The sequence below is a fragment of the Chelonia mydas genome, chromosome 25 (assembly GCF_015237465.2).
Source record: "Chelonia mydas isolate rCheMyd1 chromosome 25, rCheMyd1.pri.v2, whole genome shotgun sequence".
In the NCBI taxonomy this organism is placed as follows: Eukaryota; Metazoa; Chordata; order Testudines; family Cheloniidae; genus Chelonia; species Chelonia mydas.
Genome location: NC_057858.1, coordinates 14,401,055 through 14,419,163, shown reverse-complemented (window position 1 = coordinate 14,419,163; position 18,109 = coordinate 14,401,055). Strand labels below are relative to the sequence as shown.

The 18,109-nt window shown below is 41.2% G+C and overlaps 1 protein-coding gene across 6 annotated transcripts in view; it reads left to right on the top strand.

Moving 5' to 3' along the window:
- The window catches only part of CRTC1 (CREB regulated transcription coactivator 1), an 84,381-nt gene that overhangs the window by 26,014 nt on the left and 40,258 nt on the right, over positions 1-18,109 (top strand). For all 6 annotated transcript variants that reach the window (XR_006287480.1, XR_006287479.1, XR_005223370.2 and 3 more), the window contains exons 2-5: positions 9,344-9,460; positions 12,666-12,803; positions 14,298-14,359; positions 15,389-15,483. Coding sequence is in view for 3 of the 6 variants with exons in the window: in XM_037885915.2 (XP_037741843.1) it covers positions 9,344-9,460; positions 12,666-12,803; positions 14,298-14,359; positions 15,389-15,483 (412 nt within the window). In the remaining 3 variants the exon portion in view is untranslated. The remainder of the gene's footprint in view (positions 1-9,343; positions 9,461-12,665; positions 12,804-14,297; positions 14,360-15,388; positions 15,484-18,109) is intronic.

The following is an 18,109-nucleotide window of genomic DNA, read 5'->3' as shown; positions in this document are numbered from 1 at the left end:
GGGTTCGAGGGGTACTGGCTCCAGGTCCAGGGTGAGAAACAGTTCCTGGCTGTCGGGAAAAGCGGTTTCTCTGCTTGCTTGCTGTGAGCTATCTACAACCTCATCATCATCATCTTCGTCCCCAAAACCTGCTTCCGTGTTGCCTCCATCTCCATTGAAGGAGTCAAACAACACGGCTGGGGTAGTGGTGGCTGAACCCCCTAAAATGGCATGCAGCTCATCATAGAAGCGGCATGTTTGGGGCTCTGACCCGTAGCGGCCATTTGCCCCTCTGGTTTTCTGGTAGGCTTGCCTCAGCTCCTTAAGTTTCACGCGGCACTGCTTCGGGTCCCTGTTATGGCCTCTGTCCTTCATGCCCTGGGAGATTTTGACAAAGGTTTTGGCATTTTGAAAACTGGAATGGAGTTCTGATAGCACGGATTCCTCTCCCCATACAGCGATCAGATCCCGTACCTCCCGTTCAGTCCATGCTGGAGCTCTTTTGCGATTCTGGGACTCCATCATGGTCACCTCTGCTGATGAGCTCTGCATGGTCACCTGCAGCTTGCCACGCTGGCCAAACAGGAAATGAGATTCAAAAGTTCGCAGTTCTTTTCCTGTCTACCTGGCCAGTGCATCTGAGTTGAGAGTGCTGTCCAGAGCAGTCACAATGGAGCACTCTGGGATAGCTCCCGGAGGCCAATACCGTCGAATTGTGTCCACAGTACCCCAAATTCTACCTGGCAAGGCCGATTTAAGCGCTAATCCACTTGTCGGGGTGGAATAAGGAAATCGATTTTAAGAGCCCTTTAAGTCGAAATAAAGGGCTTCATCGTGTGGACGGGTGCAGGTTTACATCGATTTAACGCTGCTAAATTCGACCTAATGTCCTAGTGTAGACCAGGGCTTTGAGACTAACCAATTTATTTGAGCATAAGCTTTCGTGAGCTACAGCTCACTTCATCGGACGATTGTTTGTTTCCTGCTGAGGTAACTGAGTTAGGAATCTAGTTGTTTGGAATGTGCAGGCAGTCAGGGTACCAAATTGTTACATGACAAATTGCTGTTTCATTGTAAAGGTGCTGCTGTCAGCACATAGGATGTTCTTGGTTGTGTCACTTTTGTAGCTTTTTGGAAATAATATGTTTGTTTTTAAATACAGCTCCTTTCACAAATCTAAAATAGCAAATTAGTAGCATGACATTTTCATTTGGGCAGCATTTCGTTTACAATATACAACTGCTTAATGCAAAACCATTGTTTTTAATAATGAAATTTCTAAATTGATCTTTTAATTTAAAATACATGTTTCTCTGGGAAACATACAGTATAAATTGACACTGTAATCTTGGACCAAGAAAGTAAAATATCTTGGTGAAGTCCCAAGAGTTCAAAATAGAAAACTTCCATTAATTTAATCTCAGTAGAGCAAACTAGAGTTGGGAAGTGTGAAAGGATTTGAGAATAATCTCACTCTGTAAAGCAACCTTTTATTTTCAGAAATGATGATCAGAGTATTTCAAAGCATCCAACCTCTTTTGTCTCTGGGATTGTATCTTTAATTTACATTTTGTGCATATAGTTGACAGGTTCATACCCTGGTGGAGTTATTTTGATTAGAAAAAGGAGGAAGTATTTGCTCTGGTGGCATCCAGTATCTATTCCAATTTAACTTGCTTCTTACCATGGAGGCTAAGTAATCCCTCTTAAGACGAGTCACATGTTTAGAGCACTCACAAATCCTAACAGTGAAATTTGCATTGCTTTTTGTCTGGTTTGTGCGCACACAGCAGACTTGAACTGCATTTTCTTGGTATCAGGCAAATATTTGGAGCATAAAAATGCTGCTCAAACTTTTAAAATATCAGTCAGCTGACAGTGTCATCTGATCATACAGAGTAACTTCAGGAAGTGGCCAGATGAGAATATCTTTCCTTGTTCTTCTTCCTTGAGTGATAATCGTTATGTATTCCACTCTTGGTGTATATATGCCCCATGTGCCAAAGATTGGAACCTTAGGGCCAGTAGTGTCCATTGGCCTGCCACCAGCTTTCTTTATGTCCCCTGTCAAAGGGCATAAAAGGGTTGAATAGGGCCAGCTGCCTCTCAGTTCCTTCTCACCATCTTTGGCTGAGAGATGGTTAGTGGTGTCTATACTCTAGCTATTTTTTCCTAATTTTTTTTCTACTGTAAATGCTATATGTAGTTAGTGTTAGGATTAGTGTTGAATTTCATTTGGGAAACTTTTTATATTGCTTTAGTTACCCAATATTGGGACTTCAGTCCTTATGGCTGATCAGAAATCTCCTGATTTCAAATATCTCTCATGTGACCCAACCATTTCCCTTAATGATGGTCTTTCTAAGTGCCTTTTGTGTAGGTGAGGGACACATCATGAACAAATGCTCTATTTGTTTACTTCAAAATTGAATTTGAAGCTGTTTCTGCTAGTTAAATATGAGACCAGCATTGGATCTGGGTATGCTGGATCCCCCAGGTTTGGAACTGTCTTCTTCAAAAAGTGCACTAGCAGCTACCATGCCTTGGACGTGTCTGCCTCTTCTATTCTTTTGGCAAAGGTTCTGGCTCCAAAATCTTCATCAAAAATGGGTAGGAGACATCATCATTCCTGTAGGGAATGTAAGATCACCTTTTCATGGAGCCTGAAAGAAAGGACAGAAATCTTCTCACCCATCTCTAAGGGTAGTTCAGGGCATAAATGTAGTTCCTTTGACACCCTAAAGCATGTCTGTATTCTTTGGTACTTACAAAGAGTAGCCCCTTGTGCAGGCTGTGAGTGAAAAAGCTCAAACTTCTTTCTAAATTACATACATCTCTGCCAGAAAGACTGGTGATGCCAGTTAATGATGGTCTTTAGGGACCAGCTCAGCTAAACTCTGGCCCCAATAGATCCTACCAAGAGTGTGCAAAGTGTCATCCTTCTTTGAACTAAATACTGTAGTTCTGACCCTTCAAAAGGTAGATTGTTAGTAGCATTTTAAACCTCACATAGGATACTGGAAGATTGTAACCAAGACGCACACCTCGTTGTTGCAAGTGTCATTGAATGTGTGCAGTATTCAGTATGTCTACTGCCACTTGTAGTGAGGTTTTAGCTGCTAATTGTGATTAAAGATTTTAATTATTCTCTGGACTCTTGTGGTACTTTATCAGGGATGTCCATGACCCTTTGCCAGGAAAGGTATTTGGAGAGGAGTGTTTGATAATTAGAATTCCTCATTTGAAGACTGTCCGGGGATAGCTTTTCCTTCCAAATATGTCAATTCACTTAAGTCTCTTCCTTTGGGGTAGATTTGGAGCTTTATTTTGTACACTCCTGAGCTGGTGTGACCACAAAAGAAGCCATTTGTAAAAAATTGCTTGGTGTGTATGCTTCTCAACTGAAGAGGAAACAACAGACCGCAATCACAGTCAAGACAGCTGTCATATCTTTATTCCTGCTCTTTTCAGAGTCCAGCTGAGTCTCCAAGAAAGAAGCAACACTTCCACAAGATGTGTCCTTGAGCTTTTTCTTTGGGTGCTACTTTGCATCCAAACAAGCAACAGATTTGACAGTCTTGTCAAGAGCTTTTCTGAACCAGACCCTCTGATTTATTTTTCTGAAACCTGGAACAATATTACAGCAGGACAATGGGTCCTTGAGGTTATTCAGACTGGATATTCCATTCAGTTCCTGACCGTTCCTACCTCTTGCCCAGCTTCCCTGTCTCTTTTCAGGGACCGCTCTCAAGAGGATTCTGCAACCAGGGCTTGAATCTCTTGTCTCTCAGAGCATAGAGGAGATTTCTCTTCAGTTCAGGGAAAAGGGTATTTATTCTCAGTTTTTCTGGGTTAGAAAAAGAGAGGTTAGAGTGTAATTCTGGATCTGAGAAGAATCAAACTCATTTGACCATTCATATTCAGTGTGTTGCCCCGAACCTCAATAATCTTTTCCCTAGATCGACAAGACTGCTTTACAGCTCTTGACGTCCAGAACCTGTTTCCATATTTCAGTCCAACCTGCTCTTAGAAAACATTTGCAGTTTGTAGTGGGAACACAACAATTCCAGTGCACAGTTCTCCCATTTGCCTGGCAGCTGCAAAATGCAAAATTCACAAAATGCCTTGTGGTCATGGTGATGTTTCTCAAAAAGCAGAACATTTCCATTTATACTTATCTTGGCAGCAGGCTGATTCCAGGTACCCCTCCTCAGCTAGCCTCAAGCAACATTTATTATATTCAGGTACCTGCCAAACTGGTGCTCAGGGTAACTGGGGAGAAATATCTTTTGATGCCATCAAAGAAGGTACATCGTTGCTGTGGTGGAATCTACTTACCACAGTTCAGGTTCAAAGTAGTGACAAAAATTATAAATGAGTTACAGTGCATCCCTCAAATGTCTATAAGATAGTGTCTAAAGAATTCTAGGCACATGGCATCATGCACATTCTTCGCTCCCCATGCCAGACTTCAACTTCATTGTATTCAGAGCTGGTTGAAGTTGATACTCGCTCCAGAGAAGTACCCTATAGACATGCCTTTGAGGGTTCATCAACACTTACTTTCTTCTCTATACTAGTGGAAAAATCCGATTCATATGTGCAAAGGTGTTCCATTGTTGCCTTCTCTTCCCACATTAACACTGATGATGCATGCTTCCAGTCTGGGTTGGGGAGTACACTTAAATCATCAGCTGTAGGCTCTCTGGTCAAGAGACAGATCTTGTCCTCTCAGAAAGCATGTGTAGCTTTCTACCTCTAATCCAAGGCAAATTGATACTGGTGATGACAGAAAACACCACTGTAGTATTCTGTATAAATTGGCAGAGAGGATCCAGGTAATCCTCTGTCAGGAAGGGATCCAGCTATGGAATTGGTGCATCAAGCGCTGGATATTGCTCAGGACTGAACTCCCTTGCAGATTGGCTGAACCAGCCATTTTCTTCTGACCACAAATGGTCAGAAGAAAGAACTCAGTTACTAAACAGCTCTTATTCAACAGATCTTCCAGAAGTGGAGTCACCCAACCATAGACTAGTTTTGCCTTAGAGATGAACACACAATGCAACACCATTTGCTCGAGAGGGTGCCGAATTCAAGGATCTCTACTGGATGCTTTTCTAATGGTTTTGGGGTCTGATGAACCCCAACTCATTGATTCCTTTAATACCGTATACATTGAGAAAGCTTGGGCAGAATGTTGTAATGTTGATATTAATAGCACCAGTCTGGCCCAGACAGTTCTGGTTTCCAAACCTCCTGAGAGTTATTGTAGGGACTCCAAACGTGTTGTGTCTGGTCTCAGGTTTGATCTCCCAAAATGACAGGCAGACCTTTCATCCAGACCCAGTGTCTCTGCACTGTACATCTTGAATGCTTGCTGCCTAGCTGAAGTGGAGAAGTCTTGTTCCAGGGATGTCCTGACCATTTTGAATAATAGTTCAAGGACTATATAGGAAGGACTCCACAGGGACACAATGTCAAAAGGAAAAGATTTACCATTTGGACAGAATAACATCACACCTCACTCTCCCTAACAGACATTCTTTTAATTTTAGGTGACCTGCTCTTGTTAAAATCATCTGGACTTTCAGTTAGTTCTATAAAAGTTCAACCTGTGGTTATATCTGCTTATAATCCTCAGATTCAAAACCACACAGGTAGAGCCATACAATGTGAACACAACAGGATTCAGGTTGGTTTGGAAAACAACCCAACTCCTTCAGGCTCAGGTCAAGTGGGTGAGGATCTGGGGTCAGGGTTAAAAATTAGGCCTGAGTAGACCTCTATGCATAGTCTTTACACATCCAACTGTGTCTAGATCTCTGAAGGGATTAGTACTCCCTCTGATTAGAGAATCCTCTCCTTTGTAGGATCTTAATGTGTGATATTAGTTGGTGTTATGGGTCCTCCATTTGAACAGTTATCTGTGTTCATTACATCATCTTTCCATGAAAACATTGTTTTTCGTGGCTGTTAATTCTGCTTGTTGTGTGAGAGAAATTCAAGTTTTAATGGCAGGCTCACCATACACTATCTTTCATAGGGATAAGGTCTCTCTCTAGGTAGGAAGTTTGGATGGGATCTAAAGTAATATCTAATTTTCATGTTAATTAGACTATTCATGCACTTGTTTTCTTTCTGAAACCTCATGCCAGTGATTCTGAAAGAAAATTACTCTTTAGATTTTTCTAAGAGCTTTATTTGCATTTAGATAGAATTAAGCCATTCAGAGTCTCTTCTAGATTATTCATAGCCTATGCCCAGGCTGTACTATCAGACTGTTCTCAAATAGGTAAACTTGATTCCCCTGACAAGTCAAAAGGTCACCCGGCTTGAGTTCATGCTGCATCTGTGGCTTCCTTTAGAAATGTCCCCATCGCCGAAATCTGTAGGGCTATCACCTGGGGTTCAATTCACATGTTCAAAAAACACTATGCTACTGGGGAGGTATCCCAAGCAGATGTTTGCTTTGGCAGAGTGGTCCTTCAGTCATTATTTGGTTAAGATTCTGATTACCCATCTCCTCACACAGGGTTACTGTACAAGTCTCAAGAATGGAATACATGTAGACAGTTGCTTGAAGAAGGAAAGACCATATTTAACTTACAATAACTGGTGTATTTTGAGATGTGTTTTTATGTGTATTCCATGATCTGTTGGCCTTCCTTGCTATTTCGGAGTATCCATTATCATTTGAATTCTGGTTGGCTAAGGAGCTGAGGCAGTTGGCCCCACACCATCCTTTTATACCTTCATGAGTGGGGAGCATGAGAACAGCTGGGGCATGGGCCGGTTGGCACTGCTGGCCAAAAGGTTCCAGTCTCTGGTGCATGGGGCATGTGTGAACCCAAGATTGGACTACGTATAGACAACACATCTCAAACACTATTTGTTGTAAGGTGAGTAACAGCCTCTTTTGTACTGAAGGTCCTATTGGGAATGAGAGTGAGTCTTTTAAAACACTTATGTTCTTGGTAGAAAGGCATTGAGACAGCTTTGCTCTATTACAGTGAAGTTGGTTGAGTGTTGACTTAACTGTGGGATAACCAGCAGGAGCCATTGCAGGGCAGAACTTTTAAAATGGAAGAGGCTGAGGTGAATAATAAATACAAATACAAGACAAATGTAAATTTTTATAGTGGTGAAAACTAGTAAATAGTAGCAATAATGAGCACTTAAAATTTAGTAATGTTTCTGCATGGAGCTCACTGAAGGTAGTGTTGGTAAAATCACAGATACATCAACGCCTTCTAACAAGCTCATTTTAAGACTGTTCTGGTATCAAAGGGGATGATTGAAGAATAAGGGAAGAAATCACTTTCACTGCTAAGTACAGCAAATAGGTTCTCAACTCTTCCATCCTCTGCAGATTGAGTTGCATTCTTAAGGAATGGGAAGCGCAGACCACTTGCTTCACAGTTGCTAAACAGCTAGCATAGTTTTTATGCCTTTTTGACAATAAAATTTCTACAATTGAGATTAGATCTGTGAATTGTCTGATACATTTGTCAGATTAATTGCCTCAAACAAAACAGTTGAGAGATCTGGGTTAACTGGGTCTGTGGAAAACTGTTGGCTCTCATAGAGTGCTCACCATTAAGGGACAAGTAGATTTGTTTTCTGAGAAGATTTGGATTTTATCATATCAGTGTGCATGCTTATTATTGAGAGTGAATTCACTGTTTTGTGAAATTGAGCCACCTGAGAATGCTGTCTAGAGCCAGACATAATACAAGCAGGCCTGTGTCTTTTTCTCCCTCAGTTATGATTATCCTCTGGTGAATTTGCGCATATTCAGAACTGTTCAGGACACCTGGTCACATTATTACAGTTTTATCTGAGTATCCCTTGATAGTAATCCTTTTCAACTTTTTAGGAGGAAACAAATTGCTTGCCTTCACATAAATGTCTTCGTTCAACCCCATAGTCTTTGTTGTAGGCATTTAAAGGTAGGACCATAGGTCCCATTTTTCATTTCCAAAGAAAGGGAAAACAAACATGTGAACACTGAGCTTTGGGGATGCCAGATTTGTTGTGGCATTTCCAAACCTCGTTCTCTGAAATCCTGGGATTCTGAGAGAATGGCTTAAGGATCCGTTTGTGAGTGAAAATGAAAGATCTGTTGATGTAGATGCTACAGTGCTTCTAGTCCAAGGATTGAACATTCTTTAAACAACTGTTTATTGCCAATCTAGGAATGCCCGTCTTACTTTTCAGAAAGTAGAACAGCTAAGCTGTCACATTTAAATGATCCCAGCCTGCACTTGGTCAGTCTAGCAGGGGGATGTGGTGGCACTGTGACATCAGATCTGACTTTGCTGTGCAAAAGCAGTACCGAAGTCAAGGAGAAATGCCTGAAAATGGAGTTAGTAAACTGGTAAATATGATTTGGATGCAAGATTTTCTATCTTGAAAAGAAAGCCAGTCACTTAAAACTTTGTTAAAAGGCAGGTTCTGTTAATCAAAAGTGGTTAAGGACATACAGTTCTCTGGAAAGAGAAGGAATAACAGTGAAAATAAGATGACTTAATTTCATGTGCAAAGGTTTCTTTTTTTCCTTTATCTCTTTACAAAAACAATTATTGGTTAGATGAACACGTAGAACATGCTGAAATGTTCTTCAGGTAGTGTGTTATTTAACATTCGAACATGTTTCCTGCATTCTCTGAAACCGTGCTGTTTGTGTCACATTGTTCACTCTCATACAAGTCTCTTATAGTTCTTTTTGCGGATACAGACTAACATGGCTGCTACTCTGAAACCTGACATTCTGGACATAAGAGCTATCTGCAGCTTGTGTAAAGAGCCTTTTCCAGTGTTAAGAAACTGGCGCCCTGACAATAAGAGGATTTCCTACGCAGTATAAAATTACAATTTAGGCTGAGTAATTCTGTTCAAGGACAAATGCCGAAAACTTTGCAAGTTTTGTTAAACAAATACATATATTTTAAATGAGTGATTTTGTTACATATATATCTGAGCTCTTTGAACTCGTATCTAATTTTGGCATTAGCATGGTCAAACATCAGATTAATGTAAGTTTTTAAATTCTAGCTCTTTAGTAGGTGAGATAAATACCTTATGGTTTCACATAATTTATTGATATAAACTTGCATGTGGTCACTGATTACAAAGCTGACTTTCTATCATTTGTCAAGCAGAATTGGCAAACTGTCACCTTCAATCTTACTCTTCATAGTTAAACTTATTCATGAGCTGGTGTCAATTTTCCTTTCACACTGTTTGGAATGGAAGCTATTCTCAGTGATGTCTGAAATTAAGCACAATTGAATGAAATGAATGTTGTTTTTTAAAAGTATCTCTCCTAGTTGCAGTCATCCTTTTTTTCTTCTTTCTTTAGTTACAATTACAGAAAACACAGTATTTGCAGTTGGGACAGAGTCGTGGCCAGTACTATGGAGGGTCACTGCCAAATGTGAATCAGATTGGGAACAGTGCCATGGACTTGCCTTTCCAGGTGAGCTTCAGCTGCTGTTTATACATTTTAAATCAGAGCTGTGACTTTCTTCAACTGGAGACTATACAATAAAGGCTGATAACAGGCCCAGAGCACAGAATCGTAACCTCTGCAGATCAGCGTAACTGTATTACGATTTATCAGTCCTAAAGAATCTAATTTTAAAGTATAAAAAGCGCATAGTGCTTTGTGGAAAAATATATATGTTACCAAGAAGTTGATTGATACAATTCTGCTGCGCTCTGGTTGTGGACATCTTTCACAATTGATGCCACATAAGTGCATGCTGCCAAACAGTAACTCTGCTTTATTAATGATTATAGTGCCCATGTGCATCTGCATGGTACTGTTCAGAGGCAAGGGCCTTCTTTTTCAGTTTTTATTTGTTTAAAATTTCCTGGGAATTTATTGGTGCTTATTACAAAAATTAAAAAAAACAACAGTAAAAACCAGTTCAAAAAATTGACTTCACAGTTTCTTGGGTAAATATTGGGGGGTAGGAGGAAAGGAAAAGAGCAACAAATAGACAAGTAAGCATATTGAAAGTATAAGCAGTTTAATGCTGTGGTTTATTTCATGGACTGTACATCAACAGTACATACACACACATATGCATGCGCATGCATATATCTGCCATGACATTGCCTTACTTTAAAAGACAGCCTTGCCTCTAGACATAAACTAAAGCGCATCTACTTAATGTACCGGGGGGAGGGATAGCTCAGTGGTTTGAGCATTGGCCTGCTAAATCCAGGGTTGTGAGTTCAATCCTGGAGAGGGCCATTTAGGAATCTGGGGCAAAAGTTGGGGATTGGCCCTACTTTGAGCAGGGGGTTGGACTAGATGACCTCCTGAGGTCCCTTCCCACCCTAATATTCTATGATTTTGTGATTCTATTAGATTTTCTTAACATTGTGAGTATTTTTACATACATGAGTGGTCCATAATTTGGTCAAAATTGGTAAAAACCATGTAATAGCTTTTGTAAAAGTTTTTAATAAAAAACCAAAAACAAAGGGCCTTATTCACAGTGTGACCAGTATTGGACTTATGATGGGACCCGTTCCCAAAGGGGTGACAGTCTAAAGGCGCAAGTGGAAACACACTGGACAAAATAATCCCGGCCACAGAATAAGATGGGGGTGGGAGGTGAGTCTATTACAGCGTGAATATTTTGTGGAATTGGGTGCATATTCTTGGCACCTTTTTTGGGGGGGGTAAAATGCTTTAATCAAATGTCCTGTGGCTAAACGTTAGCTTCAGAGTAGGCTCCATTCTTCAATATGGCTATTACTGAGGTTTTGTTATGCTCTGGCTAATTTTTGAAATGACTCCTTTATCTAGATTAGTTTTCTCATGATGCCTGAAACTGGTGGCTTGTTTCATTTCATTATTTGTGGTTTATATACTAAATCTGCTTAGCTTGCTCCTGTATTAAAAGACATTGTCAGAACAATCCAAGTTATGCATTTTTTTGCCCATGTTACTGATTAATATCCCATATTACTAAAATGGAAAACTTTTAAAATCTCATTTAATTTTCTCTGTTTAGGTTGCTTGTGTTCTGTGTATTTAAAAGTTTTACATAATGTCAGTTGCTACAGTTTCTAAGTGCTCTGCTCCTGTCTTTTCTAGACTAGGGTAATAATTTCCCAACTCCAAGGAACAAAAACTCTTCCATCCTCCCCAGAACCAATCCTCTGCCCTCTTTTCACCCCTCGAGCTCAAGCTCTGCAGAATTCCTTCCCAGGGTCTTCTCCATGCAGGCCCGGCTAAATTCCCTCTAAGCCGCTCAGCTGCTTATTAAGCCCTGCGCAGGGGCTCAGTGCTGTGGTGGGGAGGGGCGCCCCTCCCCGCCAGCCCCACCACAGACCTGCCCCGGACTTGCCACAGCCAGCCGGGGAGAGGAGCCTCTCCCTCGGCCTAGCCCAGCCCCGTCAGAGCTGCCAGGGCTGGGGGAGAGGCGCCTTTCCCCTGGCCCCGAGCTGCTGCCGCAAGAGAGGGCTGGGGTGGGGGTGGGGGGGGTCCTCTCTCCCCACCACAGCCCCAGGGCAGCCTGCACTCCTCTCATCCCCTGTGGTGTAATGACAAGATGGCTCTGTGGTTTGGCAGACGGACAATATGCTGTATTTGTAGGACCTGAATGAAGGAGCAAATTTAGGATTTTCCAAACAGATGGCCCAAAGGGATTCAGCAAAGCTGTTACGGTTGGCAAGGAGTTGAGGAGTGCCCAGTTTTTCCCACGTGGTTCACGGACAGCCCTTGATGTACGAGTGGAGGCTGAGCATTCTGTTCTCCCACTTGTGCAGCTTTGTACTGTGATACTGTAGAGGATTTCGAGTGAGATTGCTTGGAAGTCTTGTCTGCAGCAGCTTCGGGTTCTGGGAGACCTGTTGCCAAATAGTAAAAGTTCTAGTGGCATATACATTGTTCTAATGCATAAGATCCATAGAGTGGAGTTGACCGGACTAGTTGTCTTCCCAATCTAAATGAAACTTTTAGAAAGTAAATTCAATTTTAAAATGTTTGTTGCTTTAATCATCTTTGTTAGCAACATGAGAAGGAAATTTCTTGTTTTGATATTTTTATTTTGTCAGTGTCTCTTAAGATAATTATGATGCTGATGAAAGGGGGTGAAAAAAGTGCCTTGAGAGAGACATTTCCTACAGAGCATCAAGTGAATGTTAGGAATCTGAAATAAGAATTCAGTGTACTCGATGAATCCCCTTTCTGCATCTTTTGCCTTCATGGTTAAGTTTAAGCTCCATTTGTCAGCATGTTCCTTCTGGATGCATGCTGCATGATACACCAGGAGTAACTTATGCACTAGTTAGCAGTAGGTTCATAGATTACTCTACTCATTTCTGTCATTCCTGGTGTTTCAAAGATGGGGTAGGACTTAAAGGCTGGAAAAATAGTGCAAATTTAGGAAATCTGTTGCCGTCTGCCTCCCCCTATTACTAAACTCTCTTTTGGGAGGTAGTTTCCAGTGCTTCTCCATTCCAGATATAGTGTGATCTGTCTAGTATATGAAAATTACATTTAAGGAAAAAGTTACGTTGTCCAAATGATGATTGGCTGGTGTACCCGTAGCTGTTAGGTTTATTTTTAGTGCATACAGAATCAGGCCTAGCTGTGATATATTGATTCTGTCCGGGTGGTTTCTGCATGTATTTTTCTGTTGATAACTTTTTATCTCCCTTAGACTCCTTTTCAGTCATCTGGACTGGATACAAGTAGGACAACTCGGCATCATGGTCTGGTGGACAGAGTTTATCGTGACAGAAACCGCCTTGGGTCACCACACCGGCGTCCGCTGTCTGTGGATAAACACGGAAGGCAGATATCCTTTGATTTATGGTGTGGCATTAAAATGTTGCCTTCGTCAGCGCTGTTCGTATTTAAAGTTTGTTTTACAAATTGTTTTAAATAAATGAACAGATAAACCCCAAGCATTGTAGACCGCGAGTGTGGATTATAATGGGGGACTCCTGAGTTCCATTCTGGTTTTGCCACTGATTCATTTTGTGACTTTGGGCATAAGAACATGCCGACTCAGATTAGAAATCCACCCAGTCTCACATCCTGTCTCTGACAGTGAATCGTGTCAAAGGAAGGTGCAAAAAACCCCATAATGGACGAACTGTCTTGCTTGCAGGCGACGTTTCTTCTGAACTCTGGACAGTTAATATCTCCTGTTCTGAAGCATTATCCAGTGTAATGTAACTGGATAGTCTCCTTATTGCTATATGGATGTCTGATCTTTCACAGATCCTAATACTTTGCTTCTCTGTATCTCAGATTCCTCAGCTGTAAAGAGGGGACAATAATACATACTTAGTTCCCAGAGCTGTTGAGAGGCTTAGGTAGTGCTTTGAGATCCTTTAGTGAAAAATACAACAGAAGTGCAAAATGGCAGTGTTGGTGGGTCTGACTCCTGTTTCAAAACTGAGCAGAACCAGGACTGAATTTTTTGCAGGTGATTTCTTTCCATTTCTATTACAAGCTGACTCATATGAGTTCAGCATCTGCCAAGCACTATTTCTTGCTGACTTTCATAAAACAGAATTAGCTTATTGCTGTTGACTAACTTTAAAAGTGCCAGTGTCAGAGTGGTTATTGGAAATGAGGGTGATCCTCCTGTTACTCAAAAGTGACAACTGCTGGCCAGTTGAGTGGCATTATGTGATCTCTCTCTTTAGAGGAAAGTTGTGATACAACCTGTATACATGGAGGGAGTAGTATTAGTGTATGTATGATGGGAGGAGAGATGTGTAGTTGGAATAAAGTGTATCTGAAGCTATAGGTTGAATTGTGTCCTACTAGCAAGGTGCCATATTTCATGACCCACCCCGACTTGTCTGAGACGACTTCAGCCTGTGTGTGTGTGTGTGTATTGGTGGGTAGCAGGGAGAGGGGATCATTTTGACAATAGTGTGTGTGGCTAGGATTATATGGGAGGAGGTCAAGAAAAACATTTGAGAAGAAGGTGGAGAGTGTTTACCCCTTCATTTGACTGTTCAGAATGACTCCCTGTATACCATTCCACCCCAGTAGGTATAAGCATTTTTTGTTTATGTATTGTCAGGCTTGAATTTTTAAGTAGGAACACCCTTTCCTACAGCACCTACAAAGCCACCATTAACATGCATATTTTGTTTGAAATGTCATGCCAAAATCAGCATTTCCTCCACAAAGAAATGCTCTTTGCTTTTCTCACTAGAGTGTATTGGCTCTGACAAAGTAACTTAAATTATTCCTTGTTCAAAGCTTTCAAATGGGCCTGTTATTTAAACAAGAAGCTCCTGGTTTTCTCCCCCTTAACTAATTGAATCACGTGGACAGTTGTCCATATGGCACTGTGTATCTGTCGCCTCCATCGGATACAAGCTGGAGAAGGTTAGTGGCATAATTCCATGTGCATTGGTATTTGGTCCAAAGACTTAGATCCTGTGACAACCCTTAGAAGTGCAAGAAACATTTGTTTTTCCCTGTGGCAGCTTACAGTACTTAGGGTAATCTGGATTGCCATGTGTTTGTTTTTTTTTAACTGAATCTAGAACTTAATGTTTTTTCAACTCTGTATGGATTCTTTTAAGAGATTGTTTTTTAAACTTAAAGTATGCCAGTGCATAATTAGATTTTGAGATATAAAGTTTCCCAGGTTTACGTCTGTAGAGGGGTAAGATGCTCAGAATTACTGAGGTAGAAAATCTTAGGTTTTTACCACTACATTAGAAGTGGGGCTGGTCTTTCTTCACAAGCAATCAGTGAGCAAAGAATGTGTAGTCATTTGTCCCCACCGTCGTGCCCCTTGCACCACAGTTGGGACCAAGAAGTGCCTATGTGGTATGCTGTGCTTACCAGTTTGAGGACGCTACATCATGCAAGAGTGGCAGACTAGAGGACTGGGATCCTGGGACTCCCACAGTTTAATTCTGGCTCTATAACAGGCTACTTGTATGTTCCTTGGCAAGTCAGTTTCCCTTTCTGTAAAATGTGGGTAATATCTTCCTCGCAGAGACGCTGTGACGCTTAAGCAATGTTTATAAATTGCTCTCAACTCCAAAAGTGCTGCTGCTTATTTTGAGACCATACGCTGCCCCGGTGGTACCAGCGAGAGCACACCCCAGATAGCTTTCTATCTGTAGCGATTCATTTGTTTGTCTTTGATGTTCCTCCTAAACTCTGTTGTGTTGTTGAAACAGTTACTCTATAAACCTGTAATAAATTCAGTTCTGTAAAGTTATCTGATCGTTTCATCGAGAAATCTTGCTCAGCATAATCCCAGTGTAATATTTTACAATTACAAAGTGGTATTTCAGGTTTATTTTAAGTTGCTGAAATTCCCATGTGACTAAGGGGATTGTTATTCTCATAAGCATCCTTAGTTTAAAAAGCTAACAGGTTTCTTTGCTTTCTTGCCAGGACCAATTCAGATTCTGCCTTGCATCAAAGTACAATGACCCCAGCTCAACAAGAGTCCTTTTCAGGAGGGTCACAAGACATGCAGCAAAAAAGAGGTAAACTCTGTGGGGGAGAGGGGTGGGAAATGGAAAATCCATTTCAGAACTTGATATCATTAAAAAATTGTTTTTTCCCGTATAAGTGGGACTGCAGGAATTATCAAAATGTGGTTGGTGCTGGAGAAAAGTGCCTCAATGACAGTTCTGGAGACTGAAATCCAAAAGAAGTAGAGCATTATCAGCGATAGAGCAGGCTTCTCATACTCTATCCTGCCATTTTACTTCAGCCTTGTTTGGCATGGCCCATCTTCAAGAGTGAGAAGGAATTTTAGATTTCCTGGACCAGCCAGTCCATGATTTGTATGCTGGCACTACTTTCGGGGCTTCCAACTAACTCCAGTTTGTAGTGATGGTTTGCATTATGGACATGTTTTAGAACTGGGACTGAGATCCCTATGTTGTTTAACATTGAGCAATCATTTGGTGGCAACAAGTTTTTGGGTACCAGAGGTCACAGTGAGAGCTCTTTTCACAAAGAGAATGTATTTCAGACGATTTTAACCAAGTTTTAATACCCCATGGTATCAATAGTACTGGTAACTGTTGGGGAAAATTGCTGTAATTGACAAGGTTTATTTTGGGCATTTCATTTAGTTTGTTACTTGTTGATTGATGACTACTGGCTTGTGACAAACATTCCAAGTTGGCAATCTCATAAAATATTAAAACAAGTGGCAAACAAAATCACATTCTTTAATTCTGGCTTCAGAATCTTAGGACTGCTACATTTCCTTTCCAGTAAATTAATCCAGTAGATTTCAAGGGCTTTCCTCCAGTGACCAACCTTACCTCAAAATATAAAACTTCCAGTGTTCAGATTTCCACAGTATGCATCCGATGAAGTGAGCTGTAGCTCACGAAAGCTCATGCTCAAATAAATTGGTTAGTCTCTAAGGTGCCACAAGTCCTCCTTTTCTTTTAGTGTTCAGATTGAAAAACACATGACTGTTAACACTTATTGTTCCATGTGCAAGCTCTTAACTCTAAATATTACCTAGGTTCAGATAGTCTGATTCTCCCCTTGGGCAGGTGTTGGGGATCATGACAATAGTAAAACTACCTGGGCCTTTTGTGAAATATTTAGGGGTGGCTTTGGTAACTTTCACTTTCCATTTTTTAAATTAGCCATTGTAAGCTACTTTTCCAAAATTTGTCAAATAGCTATGATGGAAACCTGATTCAAATATGGCACCATAGAGGGATCTTCTCCAGTTCTTACGGGTAGCAAATAATCAATGTCTTATACCTCAGTACCAATGTTTAGAAATAATAGGTTGGTGTTTTTAATGTCACTACTGACAGGTAGCAGTTACCATTAAACACCACTACTGATTTTTGGTGCCCTCTACTGGTTTTTGCTTCTATTACCAGTTCCAAAATATATTGGAGGCCCTTTAATCTATGCAGTGAGATTTACAGATGCATCTAAAATGACTGTTTTAGTCCTTGAAGAAATACACAGTAATACTGATATATAACAGTCAAGTACACACATTCTCCATTGTAACTTCTATTATGTACTCTTTACACCACGATATAAATAACCTTTTACAAAGTACTACAAATTTATACAGTGCTTTTCAAACATAGGCTCTGGTCCTGCAGTCAGATGCATGCACGTGGGCCTTTGTGCCTGCATGGAACCCAATTGGGTTGTAAAGTCTGCATGTATGCATATATTGGATTGGGGCCATAATGTAATAGCCTAGAAAGGTTTCTGCAGATGGAAATCTGCTTTGTATGGATGTTCTGTCTATGTCACTATGCAGTCTTGCTGCTTGCATGATGAAATTGTTTCCAACTTTGAACCCATAAACGTCCTGGACCACAGAAATAGTATAAATTCAGTTTCTCCTATCCCAGTGGAAATGTCTAGTTTTTTCCCCGTTGGGGCAACATTGGTAACTCACTAGAAGCATTTAAGTTTTGCATATCACGGACTTAAAATAGAGCAGATAAAAAAATGGGACCGCCTCAAAGGGGAAATTACAGGTCCCAGCATCTAGATTTGAGCAGTCTAAATCAGATTTGGAGTAAAATTTTCAAAGGTATATAAGGGTATGTCTTCACTGCAGAGTTAACCTGAGCTCTTACTTGGGTCTTGCCCTAACACCCCTCTCCCCTCCACATACAACAACTCGCTCGCCCAGGTTTGATGCTTTTAAACTCTTGGCTAGCTGGTCCAACTGGGGTTATAGAGCCTGGGTACAGCTTTCACTCAGGCTGGTAACCTGCCCTCTGTACAGTAAGGACAAGAGCTAAATCATTCAACTGCTGATAGTCTTCTAGTACCTTCCCACAGGTCCTCCTGTGTGTCAAGAAGGTCACACAAGTTCTTTCTCAATTAATTGAGAAAGAATCACAGGAGGAAAAAACCCACTGTGGCCACAGCTGGGGAAGGTCAGCTGACTCAGGGTCTTGGGGCTCCACCTGCAAGGTTGGAGGGTCCCCAAGCTCGGGCCCCAGCCTGTTGCCTGAATGTCTACACAGCAATTTTTCAGACCTGCAGCCTGAGCCCTGCAAGCCAGAGTCCACTGATCCAGGCCAGGCATGGGTTTTTTTATCCCTGTGTAGACATAGCCATAGAGTGGTTCAGCTTACTGTAGCACTGAGAGCCATGGGA